The following is a 23,554-nucleotide window of genomic DNA, read 5'->3' as shown; positions in this document are numbered from 1 at the left end:
TTGTTGAGCTCTAGCAGGAGTTGTGGAGAACTGGTATGATACCTTATGAGTACCAATAAGCGCTAATCTACCCTCTACATAAAAAGGGAGACAAGAGAAAACAATAATTACGGGGGTATATCGATATTATCCATTCCATAAGAGATCCAGTAAACAGTTTAACGATTACCAAGTTGATTTCAGAAAAAGGCGTTCCTGCCCGGGACAGACCTTCAATCTGAAGAACATTAGATATAAGTGGGAAGGTACAACTATATGGTCGTCTTCGTCGATTTTAAGAAGGCATACGACTCAAATATCCGAGTGTCACTACTGAATGTTCTGAACAGTTCGCGGTGGATGACACGTTCCGAAATGTTATCAGGTAGACATCCACCAATACAGTGTCGAAATTACAAATCAAAACTGGTGTCAAACAAGGCGACAGGCTTCCCACTCCTCTCCATTACAAAATGGAGAAGGACACTGAAACAAGAAGAAGATAATGAAGATCGGTTCACATTATGTCACAAACTCAAGAGGGGGTGAGGGTGTGTTGACCGTCTAGCTTTTGCAGATGACTTGGCCATTTTTGCCAACAACATCAATTCAACAATCATGAAGATCAACTGTCTGAAAGACCTGAGGGATTATAGGTCTGCAGATCTCCTTTGAGAAGACGAAATACATGATAAACATCAATGACGGATCAGAAAGAATGATCACTAACTGTGGGATAAACATTTCACGTATCTTGTCGAAATAATCCAGCAGAACGGACTAGAACAGAAAGCGATCAATGTCAGGATTGCAAACTGGACCACCTACAGTAAGGAGTCGCTGAGTAGAGGAGCCAATACAGCCGTTAAACCGAAAGGATTGTATGCTTCAGTGACTTCGACTGTGGATAGACAGTTAGGCAGATGGGAACGAAGGATATTTCGAAAGATTCTAGCTAGCAGATGGGTTGATGAGCAGGTAAGCTTGAGGTCCAGTGAATACCTTTCCAGCAAGATAAAACCAATCAAATCATTAATTAAAATTAAAAGATTACGGTTCTAAGGCCACATCTTCCATATGACTAATGGCCGACTAACTGAGAAAATTTGGAATTCCATAAAACCTACAGCAACACAGTTGAGATGGTTCCAAGAATATGAGAAAGACCTAATACAGATCGGCATCCCTAAAAATAACATCGCGACAGGGTTGAATTTAAACGAATGGTCAAAGCTGTCGGGGTTTTAGAATGGATTGAAGAGTCCAGAAGACCTAGGGCACGTTGGATGAAGAGCATTAAAAGGCGCTAATAGATGGTATCAAAAGTTACTGGCAGAATGCCAAGGCCGGCAGACGAACAGGATTTAAACACTGAAAATGAGATTGGCTGTTAACACGCTGTTCATAGAGGTTTAATTGAAATAAATAAATAAATAAATAAATAAATAAATAAATAAATAAATAAATATATCGAGCGAGTAGAATAGCTGTGGAATGTAGTAGTTATGTAGAAATGAAAAGGTTAGCACAGGATAGGGTGGCTTGGAGAGCTGATTCAAACCAGTCTATGGACTGATGACCCGACGACGTCAACCACCACCAGGACCACCGAGAGGGTTGGTTGCTCGATTCGAGTCACGTAGTTGTGAGCTTGCATTCGGGAGATCATAGGCTCGAACCCCACTATCGGCAGTCCTGAAAACTGTTTTCCGCTATTTCACATTTTCACATCAGATACCTTAATTAAGACAACGGTCCTAGCCATGTACTATCTCAGTATTGCCCGAAGACGTACAACACTTTAACCTGATTTAGAAAATAATTGTAGGTATATATTTTTTACACGGTCAGTGGCCAAGCAAAGAAAGGAAAATTCCCTCACATGAAGAACTCAAGTATGCTAAGGAAGCTAGGAAAGAAATACCAGTAACGGATATCGAACGAAAGTTAACATGAGTGGAAAAAGGAGGAGCGCTCGTGGAGATCGAATTCGTTCAATTTGTGTACTACTAACATTAATGTCTGGGAGCAGCCATACAAAACTTTGGAGTGTCGCTAAAAACAACAAAAAACCAACAAGAACACAGGTCTTGTTTCTACTTACTTGTGGGCCGTTGACCTTAGATGTTAGGCCCCTTTAAACAACAAGCATCACTTACTTGGGAAAGGTTCCTCACTTTCACCTATCACTTCCGACCTACCTTGGTTAACTCTTGTTCTTTTCCGACCCCAACGGTGTTAGATCACTCGAGGCCTAGGAAGTCTTTCAATTTCACGCCCTTGTCTTTCTTCGGCCAATACCTTCATTTTTCCAAGTGTCGGATCCCTTCCTTTTTTTCCCCTCTGATTAGTGTTATACAGAGGACGGTTGCCTAGTTGTACTTCCTCTTAAAACAATGATCACCATCACCACAACTATCTCAGAGAAAGTGATCTTTTAGCTGGGTATAAGCAGACTTAAGTAAACCGAGGTGTTGGAGCACGCGCTCATTCCTGAAGAGCAATACTATCTTTCTCCAGCATAATCTCCGTAAATAAATAAATAGAATCCGTTCTCTTATTCGAGCTATTCGCGTAGATAAAAACAAATATATTTTCGATAGGAAAGCAGCTGTTAGTGTGATCAGAGAGGATGATCTGTAGTTCCAGCCAGTGACAAGGGTGACTGCGTTTCACAGGAAGACGGTGTGGGGACACTACAGTAGATACAGCTTCCCGCGTGCATTTAGATTGAATAACGAGCATAGTGATTAATATTCTGAACGCACGCTCCTCTCTCCTTGGCAAGGTTGACGATATATATGCGTTGTGCGTGAGAGAAAATAACAATTCACAGGCAAAATTTAAAATGCAACATAATAATAATAATAATAATAATAATAATAATAATAATAATAATAATAATAATAATAATAATAATAATAATAAAAGTACCGTTTGCCAGCATAGCTAAGCGAATATAAGGAAGATGCGATACAATGCGATCTCCTTCATCCAGGAAGACAAGTGTTTCAGTTTGCACACTACTGGAGTAATATCGACATAGCTTTATCTTACAACGAGGAAGAATACGCTTAGAGGTAATGAAAATTTAATATCTGATGTATATGGAAGCTGGAACTTAAGTTGTGAATCCGTGTAATTCAGTTTATGTGGTTGAATGGAAGTTTCTATTGATAATGTTTTAGCAATAAACAGTCATTATCGGCCTAGGTAAGCTAGAAAATAAGGTATTGACTTTCAAACTGAGGCTTACATTCGGCTGGCAGCTATACCGCATCTATATTTTTCAAGGATACTTTTCAGCAAGCTGGAATGGAATTGTGCAAAAAATGTTCCATTTGGTCGAACTTTATGATGCTAAGTAAACTGATTAAATTAAAAGTCGGAAGTTCGCACACAATAATAAATCTTACTGCTTCTTAAATTTACTGTATCACATTTTTCAATCAGACTCGTACAGTCTTGCTATTCAAACGAGGAGACGAGCTAAATCCGTCAAATTGGAGACCAATATGTTCCGTATTACGACGTATTATTGAAAGGGATTTTGAGGCCAGGTTAAGTCTTTTTGTGCAATTCAGTTGTCTCATTAACACTGCCATTCTGAGATCCATCCTTCAACACGCTACACTTGGAAAGCATGACGTAAGTAAAGCCTTTGATAATGTCGGGCACTTACATCTGAGATATACTCTCAATTCTTCCGAAGTCCGACTCGTTGGCTGAATGGTCAGCGTACTGGCCTTCAGTTCAAAGGGTCCCGGGTTCGATTTCCGGGCTGGTCGGGGATTTAACCTTCATTAGTTAATTCCAATGGCTCGGGAGCTGCGTGTTTGTAATGTCCCCAACATCCCTGCATCTGATGATACAGCTAGATCTCTCTTAGCAGAAGATCTGATGCTCATTGTGTATTGATTGTTTTAAACTAGAGTACTCTCTCGCTACTCATTTCTTAGCATGTTAACCACCTCATCGATAGCTATTCAGTGATTTATCAAAAACGTGCACTTGAAAATCTAGCTAAATACCTTTGAATTAACTTTCTTTTCCTTACGGAACTCATTTTCAGCAAACACTACTCTAAAGGGCCTACTAGCAGAGCTGTCAACCTTTACAGGTGGTTGTCCGTAGTGGCATAGTATGAAGCAGTTAAAGGAAGATTACATTCAACCAAAAAAAAAGTGAAGTAACACACAAGTATCGTCACTTTTATAGCAAATAAAGACGAGAGCGTCTTGCATTGCCCTTTGATGCATCAGTATTCTTCATGTTTTTAGATTTCACATGGTGACGCCGAGTTCACGATATTTAAATGAAAAACCACACTTGCACGTTTCACAAAACACGTGGTTCTGTGAAATTGACGATGGTTCTGAGTGTGAAAAACTCATCTCTTTGCTTTTGGCAATGCTGATTGGCAGCAGGTCTTTCTTGTCTACGGTCACTCGGCTCTTCATTATTTTTTTACGTTTACAGGACATCATCTTTTTATTTTATTTTATGTAATTCTTCACTTCGCCGAAATAAATGCTTGCGCTACACGAAATAATTTTGCAACGAAAGTAATAATCAAAATTATAGAACAGAAATTGAGCATGTATGCTAGAAATTTGCATTCAGCAAGGAATGATTCGCACACAGTCAAAATTGGTAGATAAATGTCGCTATATCGTATATTTTTCTACGAACTATATTGTAACAGCGGATCTCCAGCGAACGGAACTACTTTCTTGGTCATGTTCGCGGGAGAAATGAAGAGTTTATAGAGAGTATTTCGAATTATAAAATCTGTAATAATTATATTATACCGCTTCCGTAAAAGCTATGGAAAATCCGTAGTACTTGACATCTCTGCACTAACGTTAGTGCTAGTAGCCTACTCTAATGTGGATAAAAAGACTCCTGATCCTTTTGTAAACAATCTTATGTCCATTATGCTAACACATTTATCCATCGTTTATCAAGAAACCAGTTCATCTGAATAACACTTGCGACCAGGCAGTCTAAACGAAGCAAAAAGTGCGTTTGCATGGGGAGGGGGGAGACGGGATAAGGAAAGAAAAGATGGTCAATTCTGTGGAACTTCTCCATGCTTACAGGCGTAGGCTATCAGGCTGCAACTGCTTACACATTACGGTGTTGCAGGCAGCATCCGATTCTCTATGAGGCGCTGCGAATGTACACAGATAAAAGAAAGAACACTTCACCAAGCAATGAAAGTCTGAAGTAACAAGGTCACGGCCCGACAAATTTTCTAGTACAACTATTTAAGCATAAAAAGTAAACCAGCTTGAAATCATAAATACATGAGGTTTATAACGTGTAAATAAAGATGTAGACATGATGACGTTTCCGAGAGTTAACTGTCTACCTTTTTCAGTAGAAACTAGCTGCAGCCCGTCAAGACATGAAGGTCAATGGAGTAAATATTTATTGAAGGATTTCCGTATATACGACGTCCCTTGCATTTTATTTGTTTACAGTTTTCTTTACGTCGCACCGGCAAAGGTAGGTCTTACGGTGACGACTGGATAGGAAATGACTAGAAGTGGGAAGGAAGCTACCGTGGCCTTAATTAAGGTATAACTCCAGCATCCGTTTGGTGTGAAAATGTGAAACTATCTTCAAGGCTGCCGACAATGGGGGTCGAACCCACTATCTCCTGAATGAAAGATGACAGGTACGTGACCCAAACCACGTAGTCACTTGCACGGAGCATTCCTTGTACAATTTACCTTTTGGCACTATTGTAACTTTAAAATATCGCTCTCTTGACATTGCAACATTTAACTGACCATAGCTAAAAAACGGCTGAGGTAAATAGAGACCTCCACACCCCATGAGGTTTACTGATCGTGATATAAAATTCCAAGCGAATTGAAAATTGATGCCTGTTAAAAAATTGGAAATGTTTTATTGGATGTTAAGTCAATTCGAGGGATGAGAGTTCTGTCCAGATTTATCCTCACTTATTATTTCCAGATCTAAACAACTTTCGTACATACTTCTTAGGATTAGGCCCTAACCTGGTTTCGTTTAGGAGCCGTTGGGAAACGTTCCGATTTCTAAGGAGAACAACAATGGCTTCAAATTTTAGAATAATATGTGGAGGCAAACCATTAATTCGAAGGAATTGAAGAATTATGTAGGAAATTGAAGTAGCTAGCTTTCATCTTCTGTAATAATCTGTTGACGCTAGCGTATGGTTTAACTACCGGGTATGAGCCCTATGACTTTCAAAATATTGGCAACTTTCGAGAAAATGATGCTATATTTCGCAGAAGTGAACGTGTTTCCATACGTTTCAATCACGATATGGTATGTGCTAAAATTCTGGTCGGTAGTTCAATCACATTTAATCCATCACTGTCTACAGAGGGGTAGTCGCCGTTATCGATTTCTTGCAAAAAATCAGCGAATTCCACTTTTTTGTGGTTTTGCCCGCATATTTTTTATGTAAGCGGCGTGTTTTGAAGAAGGGTCAAAGAGGAGAGTATTTCAATTATACATAAATAATTGTTTGGCGATAAGCAAGTGGAAAAAACAGGCAAAATTTTTATGAAATCACCACCAAGAATAATACTCATCCCACCAGAAGGAATGGAATGTCGTTACCTATGATATGTTTTAGAAGACGATTCACACACATTAATGAACGACTATTTGCCATTGGGGCTTTATCCCATATTGCACCGAACTAATCGAATACCATCAGCTGCTTTGGAATTTAATTTTAATCCAGACACCGAACTGCCATTTAAATTTAGAGGAATTTTGAATGTAATGTGCACTATTCAACCGCTAGGCAGCAAAACAGCGGCTATCTCTGTCTACAAAGTTCAGCTCACCAGGAAGATGTCTGATTGCGCATGCGTGCCTACCCCCTTCCACCTCCCCTATCGTACCTCCTGCTCAGCGCTCTTATGGCCCATGCAGTGATGAATTACTGGCGATCGCTTTGACCAATCAGAATGCTACATTTTTCTTTAATAACTTAAAAATATACGACAAGAAATGTTTATGCTTTTAAAGACACTCCTCAAATCTGTAGATTGAGGGCTTTCGCCAGAATTCTTTACGATGACAATCTGTTCAGCCGTTCTCTCAAACTTGCGGTCACAAAAATCAGCCAATGTTTTAAATATATAGATGAGGGCAGGTGCTAATGTTAAAGTAAGTGGCTCGGTCATTCTCAAGTGGAGATATTTATTTCACCACAGATCAAATAATACGACAATAGAGATGGCGAGATTTGTTTTTTGAAGAAAGAACAAATTACTCCGTATGTCTAGGATTGATTTTGCTGCTTGTTTGTTTATCCTCTATATCAGATACCATCCTACAACAGGCCAACTCCTTGGTTTGGGAGTAGTAGTATCTCTGCCTCTTATTCAGAGGCCCTAGGTTCGATTCCCAGATCAGCCAAATATATCATTCCTTATCTTGAGGGCTAAAAGAGAGTTCGCTCCGGTTTTTAAGGAAAACCGAGGACCTATGTGACATGAGAGGCAGTAACTCTGGTCAAGACAGCCAAGTGCGTTAACTAAAGAAAAGTATCACGCTGAGTATGTGACACTCCAAATTACTGTTCTAAGTAGAAGTACAAATGAGCAACCATCCTATCTTAACAATAACCAGACGAAAATGGAAGAGATCCGCCATTTGAAGGATTAGGGTGTCGGGAGAAAGAAAGGGAAGAGTAAGAAAGGCGTGTGAAGATGAAGGACTCCCTACGCCTATCAAACCAAATAGAAGAACTGATCTAGAGAAGTCGGATAGGAAAGTTGAAAGTAGCAATGCGTCACAAGTAAGCAAGCAAATAAGCAAATGAAATCAATGTCGAACTCAGCTAGGCGCCCCTAACCCATACTCGCAAGTTGAGAGTCTCTTGATGTTACACCTTATGACCGGCAGGGGATATCGTTGAAAAGTTTTACCACCTCCATTCACAGGACCGACTCGGGATATTTACAGACCATCTGACTAAATAGTACTGTTCATACCAGGTAATGTCTCTTACTGGATTTTATTACACAAGGGGACTCATCCCAGCAATTGCCTCAATCCGTAGTTGGAAGCCATAGAACCAAGTAGAGTGGACAGAGTGGGATTTTAACCAATTCTATATTTCATCCTACTGTTTGAAGCAGAGTGTACGTCCCAGCTCTTCAGCTCAAACTCATAGCAGAGCTGGGAATCGAACACTGGATAACCTAACGTGCAGGTATAATGTCAACAACTAGATCACGATGGCATACTGTACATATTATAAAAAATTACTCCAGACATTGTTTTTGGTTATTTTTCATTTTAGCAACTTGGTCAAGAGTTCCGAGTACTTTGTCTGGTTGGCCTGTGTTAGAGTGGGGTTTATCAAGCGTGGTATATAAGACGTTGCCCACAACAGAGGTTTCTGCGTACAGAAGGCTTCGGCTACGCTCGGGTTACGACGTTTTGGAGAGACCTGCCGCCATTCTCGCTACGTCTGAGCAGTAACGTGTAAGTTTCATTCATATTTGCAAGCGAGATGTAGTTTTGCTTTTTATAGTTTCATGGTGCTTTCTCTGAGTTAGCAACTAGTCCTGTGGTAAATATCTGCTTTCTTACTCCAGTGTTATTCTGAGTTCGACTTTATTTGTATCAGGTTGCATATAAACTTGCCTGGTATGAAGTATACTGTTGCAATAACAACAAGAGAAAAATAGGAGAATGCTTCAAATACTTCAAATATATAAATGAAGAGCTAATAGAGCAGTGGATGCAAAGATGTAGGCGTGATGGAAAGTAGAACGCGGATTCCTGCCGGGTGTGCTCCGAACATTTTTTATAGCAATTTTGTACGTGATCTAATGTGTGAATTGTTCGGGATTCCTTCCAGACGTACGTTTTACAAAGAGGCTCTTTCTTCTACAAATTTGGGTATTTTTCGTAGCACAGAGCAAGTGTCACATGATACAGTAAGAATGAAAAGAGGGCCACTAAAACTGGCTGAAGAATTGTTAAAAGATTCAGAATACAACACGACTATTGTTAAGTTCTCCACCTCATCCATCCACTCCACCTCCCTAGGTATGTAATAATACTACAGCCCCCATTGAACAATTGAAATGTTGAAAAAACTAACGATGTCCTTAAACTGAAATTACAGCCAGTGGAAAGGAAATTACATCAAAGCCGCGTACCCATATGTATTTTGCGTAAGGATTTAATTAAATGTAGGAGGTTAAAACATTCAGTTCAGAGCACCCACACAAAAATGGCGAAAGGTCTGAAAGGAAATTTTACTGAAAATCGAGTGAAGATACTCATAATCCAGCAAAAACGTGGGCATTGGAAACATATCGGCAGTTTTCACTTAAAAGTATCTAAGGTAAAAAAAAAACATTTATGTGAGACAAAAACTGCATTACCCTCTGCCTGGACTTCCAACGTTGGAAAAAATTGTTTCAAAAATTGACATGCGAAACGGAAGTAGAATCCTAGAAGATATTTTTCATATGATGAAGATAGCTAATATCACGAATAAAGATCACGAGAAAATTACAGTCCTCCAGTTTGACTAAATACGTGTCAAATGTGATTTCGAATATGACCGCTGAAGGATGAAATTATAGTCCACATTTCACAATTGCAAGTTGTGATGGTGGGAGGACTGTTGAAGAACTGGAAGCAAGTAATTTACGCTGATTTCGTTGTTTTTTAAATGACAAAAACATACTAGACAACTTGGCTTCACATCTTTCAGAATATTGGGGAACAGAGTAATATCGTGTGTGATGTGGGCGCAAACCATATGGAATCGTTGAAACAAAAACATCCAAAACGTCAAAAAAGTAAACATACCCTTCACCTCTTGAAACTAATTAGGAACTGGTTTTTCGACATCGGCTTCAAATTTTCTGGTGGTAAAGTTGTCTCGAAAGAACTTGCGGAAGCTCTGGTTCAGAATGACAGCTACGAAATTAAAGCATGCTACAAAATAGTTTTCAGTCATCTAAATTGTAAGGGAACAGAAAGAAAGAAAGGCTGCGGAATTAATGCCACACAGTGTAGCTACATCATTACGTCATTTCAAATTAGGAGATGATGCAACTTTTTCTGAAAGCACGAGTGAAGTCACTAAAACTGTTAATTATTGGTACGATATCATGAATTCTTACTGTCCAACCATTTCTAAAGTCCCTACCAAAAATGTGTATGGCCTTCAGTTAAAACAATAAGACGAAAATTTAATAAATAACAATGTTATCTGCTTTACGTCGGCTAACTACTTTTACGGTTTTCGGAGACGCCGATGTTCCGGAATTTAGTCCCGCAGGAGTTCTTTTACGTGCCAGTAAATATACCGACACGAGGCTGACGTACTTGAGCACCTTCAAATTCCACCGGACTGAGCCAAGATCGAACCTGCCAAGTTGGGGTCAGAAGGCCAGCACATCAACCGTCTGAGCCACTCAGCCCGGCTGAACGAAATTGTAAATAAAATGTGTGGGCTATTAACAGTGCAAGTGGAAACAAGTTAAGCAAGTGTTCCTCCTTCACATATATGATCTCAGATGTTCAGAATCTAGGAAAGGAGTTTCATTTTTTTTCCTAGCGATTTAACGTCGCACGAACGCATCCAAGGTTTTCGACGACGGAAGGATGGGAAAGGGCTAAGACTGGAATGGTGAAAACATGGAAAACCATCTTCAGGACTGTCGGGGGTAGATTTTAACCGACCGATGAACCAAGATTCACTGGAGAATTTGTTTTCCCAGATCCGATTTCGAGGAGGATTATACAACCACGCTACCCGCTGACCGCTCTTTATCTTCTTCGGATGATTATTCTCGGAAATAATACCGATAAAATAGAGAAATACAAGAATAGAAACCAGTGATGAATATCTATCATCACAAATGCTATGGAAGTGCGGAGTAATGTTTCGTGAGTTAAAAGATCAATTTGTTGAAAGCTATTTTGAAGAAGGCACACATGATATTATTTCTACACATGTCGGTGAAACTGACACTGAAATGGAGGTCGAAGGTTTGAATCACCTGCAGGTTTAATAGTTAAAAAAATTCAAAATCCTTCATCGACACTTAAGTGTACAAACAAACACAGGAGGAACAGGTCACAGTACGTATTGTTCGAGGTCCTGGATTCGAAGTCTGTCATACGATGGTCAGAGCAGACACCTCAGTGGCCACAAACTGTGAGAGATATGGAGAAACGTTCCTGTTCAAATCACGGACTTAAGAGTCCGAAGGGGGCCAGGTTCTTTAATACTGTAAATGATCCTAATTTAAGTAGTGATCTGGTAGTCACATTTATGAAAATGAGGACATATCCTCGTATAAAATGTTTAAACAAACGTGAGGGAAAAAGAAAAATGAAAGCAAACGTGTCTACGTTACGGCGGATAAAGTCGAGAAGACAAAGAAACTTACTAGTTACTAGCAGTACTACTGTGTGCGCGCGCGCGCGTGTGTGTGTGTGTGTGATTTACAGTATTCAATTGGTCGAATACTGTATTTCATGTCTTTATTTTACTGACAGAATGTTAATTTTGTTAAAAATTGTAGTTTTCTGACATAACTCTTGGCAACTATGTTCTTCCTCACATTTGCACGGTGCTACCATACAATGGTCGGATGTTCTGGAAAGCATTGATACTCATAGTACATGGACACTGCACGAGATGGCGGTGCGTTGAAGAACGTACCACGCACAGGCTGTTGGGAATGCAGAAGTGGGTCGGGTCTCGTGCAGAATGGATGTGACGAATACAGTACATTTTGGATCGGGGCGTAAGAACCAGAACTCAAACGCCAGTCTGTAGAATGACGGCATGCAGGATCACCACGAAGACATTGTCCGGCTCCATGGCTAAATAGTTAGCGTGCTGGCCTTTGGTTCAAGGGGCCCTGGGTTCGATTCCCGGCCGGGTCGGGGTTTTTAACCTTGATTATTTCCACTGGCTGGGTGTGCGTGTCGTCCTTCAAAACAGAAAATACAAGGAAAACAAAGAAAGAATTAGAAAGGAGTTAGAAAAACAGAAGCTCCAGAAAAAAACCCTCCCCCGCGAAGCTGATGTTAATTGTGGCTTATGACGTCAGAGGCGAGATTACGTGTTACTTTGTTTCACATGACACAACAGTGACAGGAACGTACCCTTCTTGCAAAAACAGTTACGTCGTGCCATTGGGGATAAACGCCCGGATCTTCTTAACGTCATCCTCCTTCGTGACAACACCAGACTGCATGCAACAGAGGTTGTACGGAGGCAACTTCAGAGCTGGGGGTGGGAAGTACTGGAACACCCACCATACTCACCAGATTTGTCTCCGTGCAATTTTGACCTCATCCCCAAAGAGAAGGAAGTGGCCGTGGCCTTAATTAAGGCACAGCCCCAGCATTTGCTTGGTGTGAAAGTGGGAAACCACGGAAAACCATCTTCAAGGCTGCCGATAGTGGAGTTCGAACCTACTATCTCCCGGATGCAAGCCCACAGCTGCGCGCCCCTAACCGCACGGCCAGGGGTACACAATACTGTTAAGTTGGCGACATAATAATAATAATAATAATAATAATAATAATAATAATAATAATAATAATAATAATAATAAATTTGAAAAGTGGTACGAGTGGTACACTTATCCTCGGGAGGTCAACTAAGTAGAGGTGGGTTCGATTCCCACTTCTCCTCCAGGCAAACGCCGGGATGGTATCAAACTTAAGGCCACGGCCGCTTCCTTTCTTTCCATCCCCCAACAAGGCCCCTGTTCAGAGCATGTGAGGCCACCTGAGCGAAGTTCTGGTCATTCTGCCCAGTTGTATCCCCCGACCCAAAGTCTCACGCTCCAGGACACTGCCCTTGGGGCGGTAGAAGTGCAATCCCTCGCCGAGTCCGAGGGAAAAACCAACCCTGGAGGGTAAACAGATTAAGAAAGAAAGAAAGAAAGAATAATAATATTATGAAATTGTGAAAACTATATACGACCCGGAACTCAAACTAGTGACTACCAGAGTTCAAGTAACTTAAGGCCCGTAGCTTATAAAGCGACGCAACGGAACGGAAAGGAGCTGGGCCATTGCATCATAGCTGGACAACAAAAAGAGCGAGTGTTTTTTTGTGTCGGGATTACGGCAGTGCAATGACACACTTGGCTGCCGAGGCTGATGGGGCAGAAGGGCGCGCCACCTGCAGCTGGCTCCCAACACCTGCACCAGTGTCCTTCATCTACAGACCCTTAATGCCTTCCTACATATGATCGGTCCACAGGACATAGTTCACCCTGAACCTTCCCGTGTTCATATAATTTTCTTCTGGCACAATCGGAAGATATAGCCTACTTATCAATATTGTCGCTACCATAAAAATAAAAAGTTCAGGGTTTCATCTTTAAATCTCGATGAACAAAGCGCCTTACCCAGCCTCCACAATATTTATCTTGAGAGTCAAATCGTTGTATTAGGAGTCATCTAAGACTTGACATCTGAAATATATAGCTTACGCAGTATTTTTTTAACCGTCAATTTGTATAATATGCGCTATTCATTATGCTCGGGAAGAATGTGATTAATGCTTGGCAAAGAGTTACTCATTCCCGGACGATTGAATATGAAGAGGAAATGCTTACTCTTAGCACGGATATAAACAAGTGCACATGAATACATGGCAAAAATTTCAACAGATCAACTAATAATCAAAATATTTTCTATTGATCTTTATTTCAACCACTGGTAATACTTATTACGTGTTATGACTCGTTCCAACAGAAGACCATTCAGTCAAAAATGAGCACTAGTTCAATTTCTGACCAAGGCGATATTAGACGACTTCTGTGTGTAACTTTTCTCCCTAGATTCTCTGGACTCCCTCCAGGTGCGGATGGTCTCCTGTCACAAAATGAAAGAACAAGGAGATGACGATCAGTGCACCTCTTTGACTCCAAATGAAAGAACGTTTAGGCGGTTGCTATGTTAATTTACTACGACGAAATGTAAAGCTAGTAACACTGTCCTAGAGAAGTAAACGCTTACTTTTTTTCTTGAACTAATTCCCAGCTGTGGCGTTGGGAATGCTCATTATGACATCCATTTCCGCCGGGTGAACGCTACTGGAATAATACCGATTTACTACGGAATCTGGTAATGGGTGACATGAAAACAGAAATTCAAGCAGATGGAAATATGGAAATATGACGGCGTTAAAAAATACAGTATCAATAATTGATTCCGCTGGAAGGGTATAATAACCACGTCAAAGGCTTATGCGATGTGGGTTTCAAACAGGGTAGAAATTTACCACTTAACAGTAAAAATACTGTAAATAAAACTCAGCCTCCACAGGCTCCCGCAGACTAAGCCATGGAGAGCAGGTACAACAGACGTGCTGTAACTGCATATGGGATCTTCGATGGCATAGTATCCCTGCGGTGGACCACAAGATACCCTGGCCGGTTCGCCACGCAACAGCTGTCACGCACGTGCGTGTCCTTACTCTCCGCTACGACCGCAAGCAAAGCCGCAACTGGAGCAAACCTCAGTTCAGGCTCACTACCATAACTTTTCATTTAAAAAAAAAAAAAGATATGATCAAAATTCGCCATTTACTACCAGAGCTCTTTCTCCGGCTTCCCGAATTAAAATAACATTTTAGCTCAAACATTAAGCACTGCACCTCTAAATACAGGTGACTAGCGGACATCTCTTAATGATAAATTTACCACATTAGACATGCAAAGTACGAAAATACACTACCCAATGGTATTGTTCTTTTACGTCCCACTAACTACTTTTCTGGCGGTTTTCGGAGACGGCGAGGTGCCGGAGCTTTGTCCCGCAGGAATTTTTTTACGTGCCAGTAAATCTACTGGCACGAGGCTGACGTATTTGAGCACCTTCATATGCCACCGGAATGAGCCAGGATTGAACCCGCCAAGGCCAGTGCCTCAACCGTCTGAACATTTATGTCTACGAAGACAGAATCCCATTTCCATTCACCATACACAGAGCAGGGTTCATGAAATCCTCACAATCTGTTGCTAAACACTCTCTCCATCAAGATGAATGTGATACTGAAATGTATAGTAGTGCATGACAAGAATAATATGTTGATTTTGACTTTTACAGTCTCTTTCACTCGCTGACTGATAATTGATAACAGTCAAAGAGACGTTTACAAAGAGTGAGTAGAGTTTCGGGTTCCTCCAACAGGCCGATAGAGCGTGCTCTCTGTTCGGCTCCATGACTAAATGGTTAGCATGCTGGCCTTTGGTTCAAGGGGTCCCGGGTTCCATTCCTGGTCGGGTCGATGATTTCAACTTTCATTAGTTCATTCCTATGGCTCGGGGGTTGGGTGTTTGTGACATTTTCAGCATTAGATTTCATCTTAGGTAGGGCCCCATCCTCACAGATGCACATGTCGCCCATACGGAGTCTAATCGAAAGACGTGCACGAGACCTTTCCGGAGGCCCCACGCCTTCATTACAGCGTGCTCTCTCAATAAATACACTATAGTATTGCTTCGGACAAAGAACTAAGTAGGTGGCTCGAGTTTTTTCTTAGTGATTTATATGCACTTTAATTCCTATTTACAGTGAGTGCACTATGTCCTCTGGTATGGCCTAGGTTATCTATGATATATCTAATGTTGGAGCTGTTGAGAATCCAATCAGCCTTCGGACTGAGGGACAACATGCATTATGACTGAATTGCCCGCCTTCGTAGCATACATACATACATACATACATACATACATACATACATACATACATACATACATACATACATACATACATACATACATACATACATACATACATACATACATACATACATACATACATAGCGTACAATGACCCACTACATTGGTCTAGGGTTTAACATTGTACTTTCCTGCAAGATTAGCCGAAGTTCGATCCCTGACTCATCTACGAACCTAAGACTGATTAGAGGGACAACAACGTAATGCACTCAGCCACAGATAATACAGCTGAGTGGAGAAGTGGATGAAAATACTCCTCTCGGCCATCTTGGAAGTGTAGAACAGATTACTCCCATCCCCTTATCACCTGAAACTGGGGAGAAAGCATTCGTTTATTGCACTTCATTAAAGTCCATACATGCATTCGATTCTCCGTACAATTATTTGACTGTTACTACACTAAATCTTATTTATTTTGTGCTAGACGTTAACAATGTTTTATGGTCTAGGACAACATATATCTTCACCTTCTTAAGCTTAGTGCTTACTTTTGTATCACAAGTCTTATAGAGTTATGCTACAATTACAACATACATTAAGGCTGAATTTAGCTTCCGTGGCTCAGGCGGCAGCGCGTCGGCCTCTCACCGGTGGGTTCTGTGGTTCAAATCCCGGTCACTCCATGTGAGATTTGTGCTGGACAAAGCGGAGGCGGGGCAGGTTTTACTGCGGGTACTCCTGTTTTCCCCGTCATCGTTCATTCTAGCAACACTCTCCATTATCATTTCATTTCATCTGTCAGTCATTAATCATTGCCCCAGAGGAAGTGCGACAGGCCTCGACAGCCGGCACACTTCCTCTCCTCGCCGCAAGATGGGGGCTTCATTCATTCCATCCCTGACCCGGTCAGTGACTGGAAAACAGGTTGTAGGTTTTCATTTTCATTATGACTGAATTTCCAGCCTTCGTAGCGTAACGGTTAACTGTCCTCAGTGTCCGGGTTCGATTCCCTGTACTGCCAGAAATTTAAGAATGGCAAAATGACTGGTGTGTTCTTAAAATGGCACATGCAGCTCACCTCCATTGAAGGTATGACTGAAAAGAACGGCACCACCTCGGGACGAGGACACGAGTTTGCTTTTTTACTGAATTGAATGGGTGAATGACTGCATGAATTATTGAATGGATGATATCATGATTGAATAGCTATCGTGCACGAATGAATGAATAACACTCTTCTCACTCGGTCATGGGTAGCTTCTAAATGGGGAGAGAGCATTAATTGATGAATGATTGATTGGGAGAGTGAGTTAATGACTTGATGGACCGAATTGAACATTCCATTACGAATGAATGAAATACTGTCTGCCTAAATGAATGAGTGCCTGGATGAATGGACTGGAATCCAAATCCCCTCTCCCAGTCACGGATAGCCACCAAGTGGGGAGAGAGTTTTCATGAATTATGAATTGATGAATGGATGATCCCATGTTTGAATTGTGTGCATAAATGAATGATGAATAAATAATCACTCTTCTCTCCCAGTCACGGATAGCCACAAACTGGGGAAAGCACATTCGCTGAAGAATGAGTGCTTTATTGTATGAATGATGAATTGATGAAATGACTTCAAGATTTTGGAAGTGTACCAGGCGAATGCCGCGAATGTACTTAGCGTACGGGCCAATTAATTGCAAATACGCACACCCGTGCAGACACCATAAATAGAGGTCACTTCACATATTAAGTACACTACGACGTTCTACGCGACTTACATTCAGCGATGAAAACAATCTTATTGTAATGCCTATCGATAGGTGGAGATGTTTGCTGTGTAATGAAAGGCAAATATTTACAGATGAAAACACTAAACAGTTCAATGTTACTCCCAGCGTAGGTTCAAGAGTCATAAGAAAATTTCCAAATGCAACCTAGGCACCATATTTCAGCAAACAGTTTTTATTATTACTACCTCTACTACTAGACCTTTTGATTGTAAGCTATTTACGTACGATTTTGTTAGCTGACTTTGCTTCGCATCTCGAAAGCCGTTCTTTTATCACTTGTATTACTAGAATTATTACATCTCCTCATAATATTCTTCATTTCCAAAAACAGTTACGTGATAAATTTATGACTTTTGTTGGGTCTTAAGAAGTCAAAATTAAAAAAAAAAAAACACCTGTTCTCTTTTCTATTACTCATGTTCAAAGCAATGATAGGTTTCCAGTATTTATATTGCAGAGTAGTCAGTGTAGAAACCCTTGATTAATACGAATGGAGATGCTGACCTGTTTGGTAATGTTTATGTTAAACCCGAACGGGTTAATAAATTGAAATATTTGGGCAGTTGGCTTCACGAAGATTGGGATTCAACTAACGAAAATAATGTAGAGTTGAAAGGGGGTATAAATTCTTCTGTAAATTAAAACTCGTTTTAAATTCTCGTGAAATTAATTTCAAACTCAGGGTGCGTTATGCGCAACGCTATGTCTGGCCTATGTTACTGTAAAGAGAATTGATCTGGAAGCTTCGAAAAAAAATAAAAATAGAAAAAAAAGAAGCACTTGAGTGTGATAAAGTCGCCTATTGAACGTTCCCTGGACTGATCGAGTACGGAATGATGATATCTTGAAACGAATGGAGAAACGGAGAATTAATTCAAACAATTAAGCACAGACATCATCTTATTTAGGTCACATAATCAGGAATCCCAAATACGAAATGCTTTAACTAATTTTTCAAGGAAAGTTAGTAGCAAAAGAAGTGCAGGAAGAATAGAAATGTCTTCGCTCAAAATTATAGAACCTAGGGAATGTTTTCATTCAGTTACCCGAAGGGAAGAGGCGGGCCAACTAGAAGATGGCGCCTTCTCTCTCTAGCCAGGAGATGCAGCGGGTTGGAAGTTTGATTCGGTGAAGGAGATGGGAGGGGTCTCGACCTCTTGGCTAAGTGCTTTATTAAACGCTTCAAATTTGTACGTTTGGATTTTTACATGATTGTTCTTTTACACTTTGATCTTAGCCAAGAGGCCGAGAAGCGACAGCGTCGCGACCCAGGACCTAGGGAAGGTTACAAAATCATACAGGATAGGACGTTAACGAGAACAGCTGGTGAACTCCACGCATCCCCTGAAATTCCGACATGTGACCACCAACATCCATCAGTGGATAGGCAATGGAAAACAAATGTATGATAATACTCTAAAGGTGAAAAGGCAAGCTAATTTTGCTGTCAAGAGACCTAGAGTCACAAGATTTCTAATTGTATTTTGGTTCAATAAGGCTGTCTTTAAAGCCGACAATCTCACTTTTCTTCTTAAAGCAACGGTTACAGACAGTTCTTGGTATTTACAAAAGGATACAATAAGTCGAACATGACAGCTGGTGGTTTGCAGAACATCCGTTAATTTCATTATCGAACACTGAGTACAAGGTAGGTAGAGCACTGAGTACGAGATAGCCAGGTAGAGATGCAGGGCAACTAGGGTTGCAACCCGCTCCAAGGGCACGGAGAGATGTGGGAGCTGAGCACAGGCAGGTGTACTCCGCTGGAGAGTTCAGTCACGTCACTTCCAGGATAACACCATTTCATTGTGCTCGTTTCCGGAGCGAACCTCAACTACTCTCAGACTCTGTCCACACCAATATGTACTATCTCTGATCGAAATAATAGCTCCCACACTCGACAAGATGAACATCTATACAAATACTATACACATCTGTTCAAAAAACTATTATAGTCCAAAAGGTTACTGCTCCACATTGGAACGCCCTATGAGAATGACAGGGCTTTCACTTATGTTTTCAACGTAAAACGTAGAAACTACTACCACTAGAAGAATAGCAGATAATTGCACACAGCCACTGGTAATAAAATAAAAGGTAATATATATATTTCCCTCCTTTCCAGGGAAGATGTGGATGGGAGAATATAACTAACTATAGGAGATCCGAACTTGAATCGACGGAGAATGAGTTCTGAGTTAAGTGAGGCTGAACTATTTCAAAACCAACTGACTATATTTAATAGAATTATTATCGATTTTGGTTCAAATCTGTGGGCTGGTTCGAAACCCAATCAGCCTACGTTGAAAGTCACTGAAAAGCTATCTGACGGTGATATAGCGGGCCCGGTCTAGAAAGCCAAGATGCTCATACAACAAAGGACAAACAAGATTAAACGAGAGAAAGAAACCTACTGACGTAGGGAATGTTTGGCATAATATACATATTTTTTCAGGAGCCGAAACATTTTTGTGATTCACTGGTTCTTGCCTTCAAGAAGTCTTCCTAACATTATCCTAGTTAGATACAGCCGAGGCTCCGGTCAAACCTGTGACCTCTATAACTAAACCACTAAAGCGCTGGATATACACATAACTAAGATCCAGTTGCTACATATGGAGGAATGTTGTGAAGTTATCCTGTGTCTTACATGCTTGTTCCAGAGTGCGGAGGACGATCTACCGGAATGCGCGCCTTGGGCTGTCTGCAGCAAGGTGGACCTGTACGAAGCGCCGTGGGTGGAACGCCAATGCCGATGCCCTGGACGTCAAGTCTGCCCACCAATCGTCTCTGCCGGAGACGGACACACGCTGACGGACAGAACGCGCCATCTTAAGGTATTTTTTTTTTTTTGCTAGTTGCTTTACGTCGCACCGACACAGATAGGTCTTATGGCGACGAGGGGGCAGGGAAGGGCTAGGAGTTGGAAGGAAGCGGCCGTGGCCTTAATGAAGGTACAGCCCCAGCATTTGCCTGGTGTGAAAATGGGAAACCACGGAAAACCATTTTCAGGGCTGCCGACAGTGGGGTTCGAACCTACTATCTCCCGAATACTGGATACTGGCCGCACTTAAGCGACTGCAGCTATCGAGCTCGGTCTCTTAAGGTATGTAGGCCCTAATGCTGCAAACTGAACTCCACTAAGATAAGAAGTGACCTATAGCTGTATCTATCTAACGATGGTTTCCTTCACTCGTACAATGGGATTTCCTCTGCATTACTACGACGCCAACTGCACCAACTTTGAGGCATGAAGTTTTCCAAATTTAAAGCTTGAGAGTCTACTGATATTACACGTTTTTGAGACAAACAATGACACACATTACTTACGCCAAGTTGTTATAGATTAATGCATTTTTATACAGAACCAATAGGTGTTTCTCAGAGTGTTTCTCCATAGAAGACTACTTGAGTAGGCTACGTTACGTCTGTTGTGGTATACTTCACCGTGGTGAACCTTCATATTTTCTAAAATATGTCTGCTGAAAAGAGAATCCAACAGTACAACACAGCTTACAGGTGCCTGAGTGACGGCGGCGGATGTAGCAAATTGCATCTGAAAACGTATCAAATGAGTTTATGCCGTACAGTCCTGCGATATTACTAAGCTGAATGTCATTTTATTGTAAAGCCACCATTTTAATTCTCCGTAGTGCAAGGATGGGTTTCTTACCTTATTATTATAATAATAATAATAATAATAATAATAATAATAATAATAATAATAATAATAATAATAATAATAATAATAATAATATCATCGAATAACTTTCAAGTATGGGATCTAATCACATCTTGCCTGGAAACTTCCTGAGGAGACTCCAACCTACCGGACCACTTTCATGAATCATTTCAGCCTGTTTACTGCCTCATCATGACCATTCCACGTAAAAGCGAAGGAAGGTTCCACAACAAAGAGATGCCACAGGTACTGACGTCATCCTGGGCTTGGATCACGTCAGCTGACCGATATCGCCTTCACTAATTGGTTCGACAACAACATCTGCACAAGACAAGTTCGCGGCTATTCTAAGTACAGTAACATAGTCCTTTGTCTCGGTAACAGCTCTCCTTTATTATATTATTACGATGATAGTTAAAGGTGCTTTAAAGACACGGACTAAATACCACCTACAGATCGACTCCCAGCCCAAGGATTTCACGCAGTTGTCTTGAGATAATAGCAGTTGTATATACTATAGAGACCTCTAAACTCCCGAAGACCGCGCCGTGGTCTAGCTTCTCACCCGATTTCGATTCCCACTTCTACGAACTATAACAGTATCGATGGGGTAAAGGCGTGCTGTGAATTCAACCGGAAGAACATGTATTTGACTGGTCAGGAAGGCTAGAAATTTAGAAACGAGATTTTCACTTTTAGAGAGAAATATATCCCGAATATTCATACAGCCTAAACCAGAAAAGTGCACCTAGTTAATTTTTGGGGCTATGGCCTAACGACTCCACTTCATGCTGAGTTTACGAAGACGCGAAGCGTTTGCTTTCTACTGCACAACAGATGATGATAAAATAATAATGTTATTGGCTTTACGTCCCACTAACTACTTTTGTCGGTTTCCGGAGACGCCGCTGTGCCGGAATTTAGTCCCGAGGGAGTTCTTTTACGTGCCAGTAAATCTACTGACACGAGGCTGACGTATTTTAGCACATTCAAATACCACCGGACTGAGCCAAGATCGAACCTGTCAAGTTGGGGTTAGAAGGCCAGCGCCTCAACTGAGTGAGCCACTCAGCCTGGCATTCCTGGCAGACCCTCCGATGAGGGTGGGCGGCATCTGCCATGTATAGGTAACTGCGTGTTAGTGTGGTGGAGGATAGTGTTGCGTGTGGTGTGTGAGTTGCAGGGAAGTTGAGGACAGCACAAACACCCAGCCCCCAGGCCATTGGAATTAACCAATGAAGGTTAAAATCCCCGACCCGGCCGGGAATCGAACCCGGGACCCTCTGAACCGAAGGCCAGTACGCTGACCATTCAGCCAACGAGTCGGACATTATTCTTATTAATACAATGTTACGTCGCAGTAGCAAGAGATTACAACGTCTACTTTTTATTCTGTATTTAAATGGAAAGGTTGTAATTGAAGAACTATATTTTCTAGAGTTAAACAAGGTTGTAACGACGAACTGTGTTGTATTTAAACGACAACTTAGAGATCGATTGTAGAAGCTCTAGCTTCCGCGATTTCGAATAATATATGTACACGTTATTTTGATACCAACATGGAACGCAAATATTTTATTTGACAAAAGATTTGAACTATATAGAAAAGTCAGTGACGTAATCAACGAATGCATGTGAATGCACCCCTACCTAAAATAATTAATAATGAATGTTATTTGCGTTACGTCCCACTAACTACTTTTACAGTTTTTGGAGACGCCGAAGTGCCAGAATTTAGTTCCGCAGGAGTTCTTTTACGAGCCAGTAAATCTACCGACACGAGGCTGACGTATTTGAGCACCTTCAAATATTACCAGACTTAGCCATGATCGAACTATCTAAAATAATCATCACTACCAAGCGAATTAGCTGTGCGGTTAGGTTCACTAGGCTGTGCGCTTGCATTCGGGAGGTGGTGGATTCGAATCCCAATGTCCGCAGCCCTGAAGATGGATTTCCGTGGTTTCCCATTTTCACACCAGGCAACTGCTGGGGATGTACCTTAATTAAGGCCACGGCCACTTTCTTCCCAACCCTAACCCTGTTCCATCTTTGTGCCGCCGAAAAACTTCAATGTGTTAGTGCGACGTTAAACCACTAGCAAAAAACATCGCTAATGCTGCAGCTGAGAGTCGACCTACTTATTAACCAGATTTCGGAATAATTCTTCAATAACGATAATAATGCCCTGATCTTTATTAATGATATGTCCATTTATTTTTCTATGGGAAAATTCTTTCCTTATACATGGTTATAAAATCCGATAAATTCAATATCGGCCCATTTTGATGGAAATGATGTTCTAGTTCATTGGACAAACGAAGTACGGTCCGATGTAAGAATTTAATAATGGGACATCCTGTTACAAGCAAGCTGACTTAAAGTGATCCAATAAAACACAGGAT

The 23,554-nt window shown here is 41.1% G+C and overlaps 2 protein-coding genes across 4 annotated transcripts in view; one reads left to right on the top strand and one right to left on the bottom strand.

The window, feature by feature from the left end:
* LOC136858458 (elongation factor-like GTPase 1) overlaps positions 1-23,554 on the bottom strand; it is a 400,027-nt gene that overhangs the window by 334,105 nt on the left and 42,368 nt on the right. The gene's annotated exons all lie outside the window — the stretch shown is intronic.
* aos (protein argos) overlaps positions 1-23,554 on the top strand; it is a 103,076-nt gene that overhangs the window by 67,867 nt on the left and 11,655 nt on the right. Inside the window, exon 2 of the mRNA XM_067138010.2 lies at positions 20,131-20,304. Within this exon, the coding sequence (XP_066994111.1) occupies positions 20,131-20,304 (174 nt within the window). The remainder of the gene's footprint in view (positions 1-20,130; positions 20,305-23,554) is intronic.

The sequence above is a fragment of the Anabrus simplex genome, chromosome 1 (genome assembly GCF_040414725.1).
Source record: "Anabrus simplex isolate iqAnaSimp1 chromosome 1, ASM4041472v1, whole genome shotgun sequence".
In the NCBI taxonomy this organism is placed as follows: domain Eukaryota; kingdom Metazoa; phylum Arthropoda; class Insecta; order Orthoptera; family Tettigoniidae; genus Anabrus; species Anabrus simplex.
This window is presented reverse-complemented; position numbering and strand designations above follow the sequence as displayed.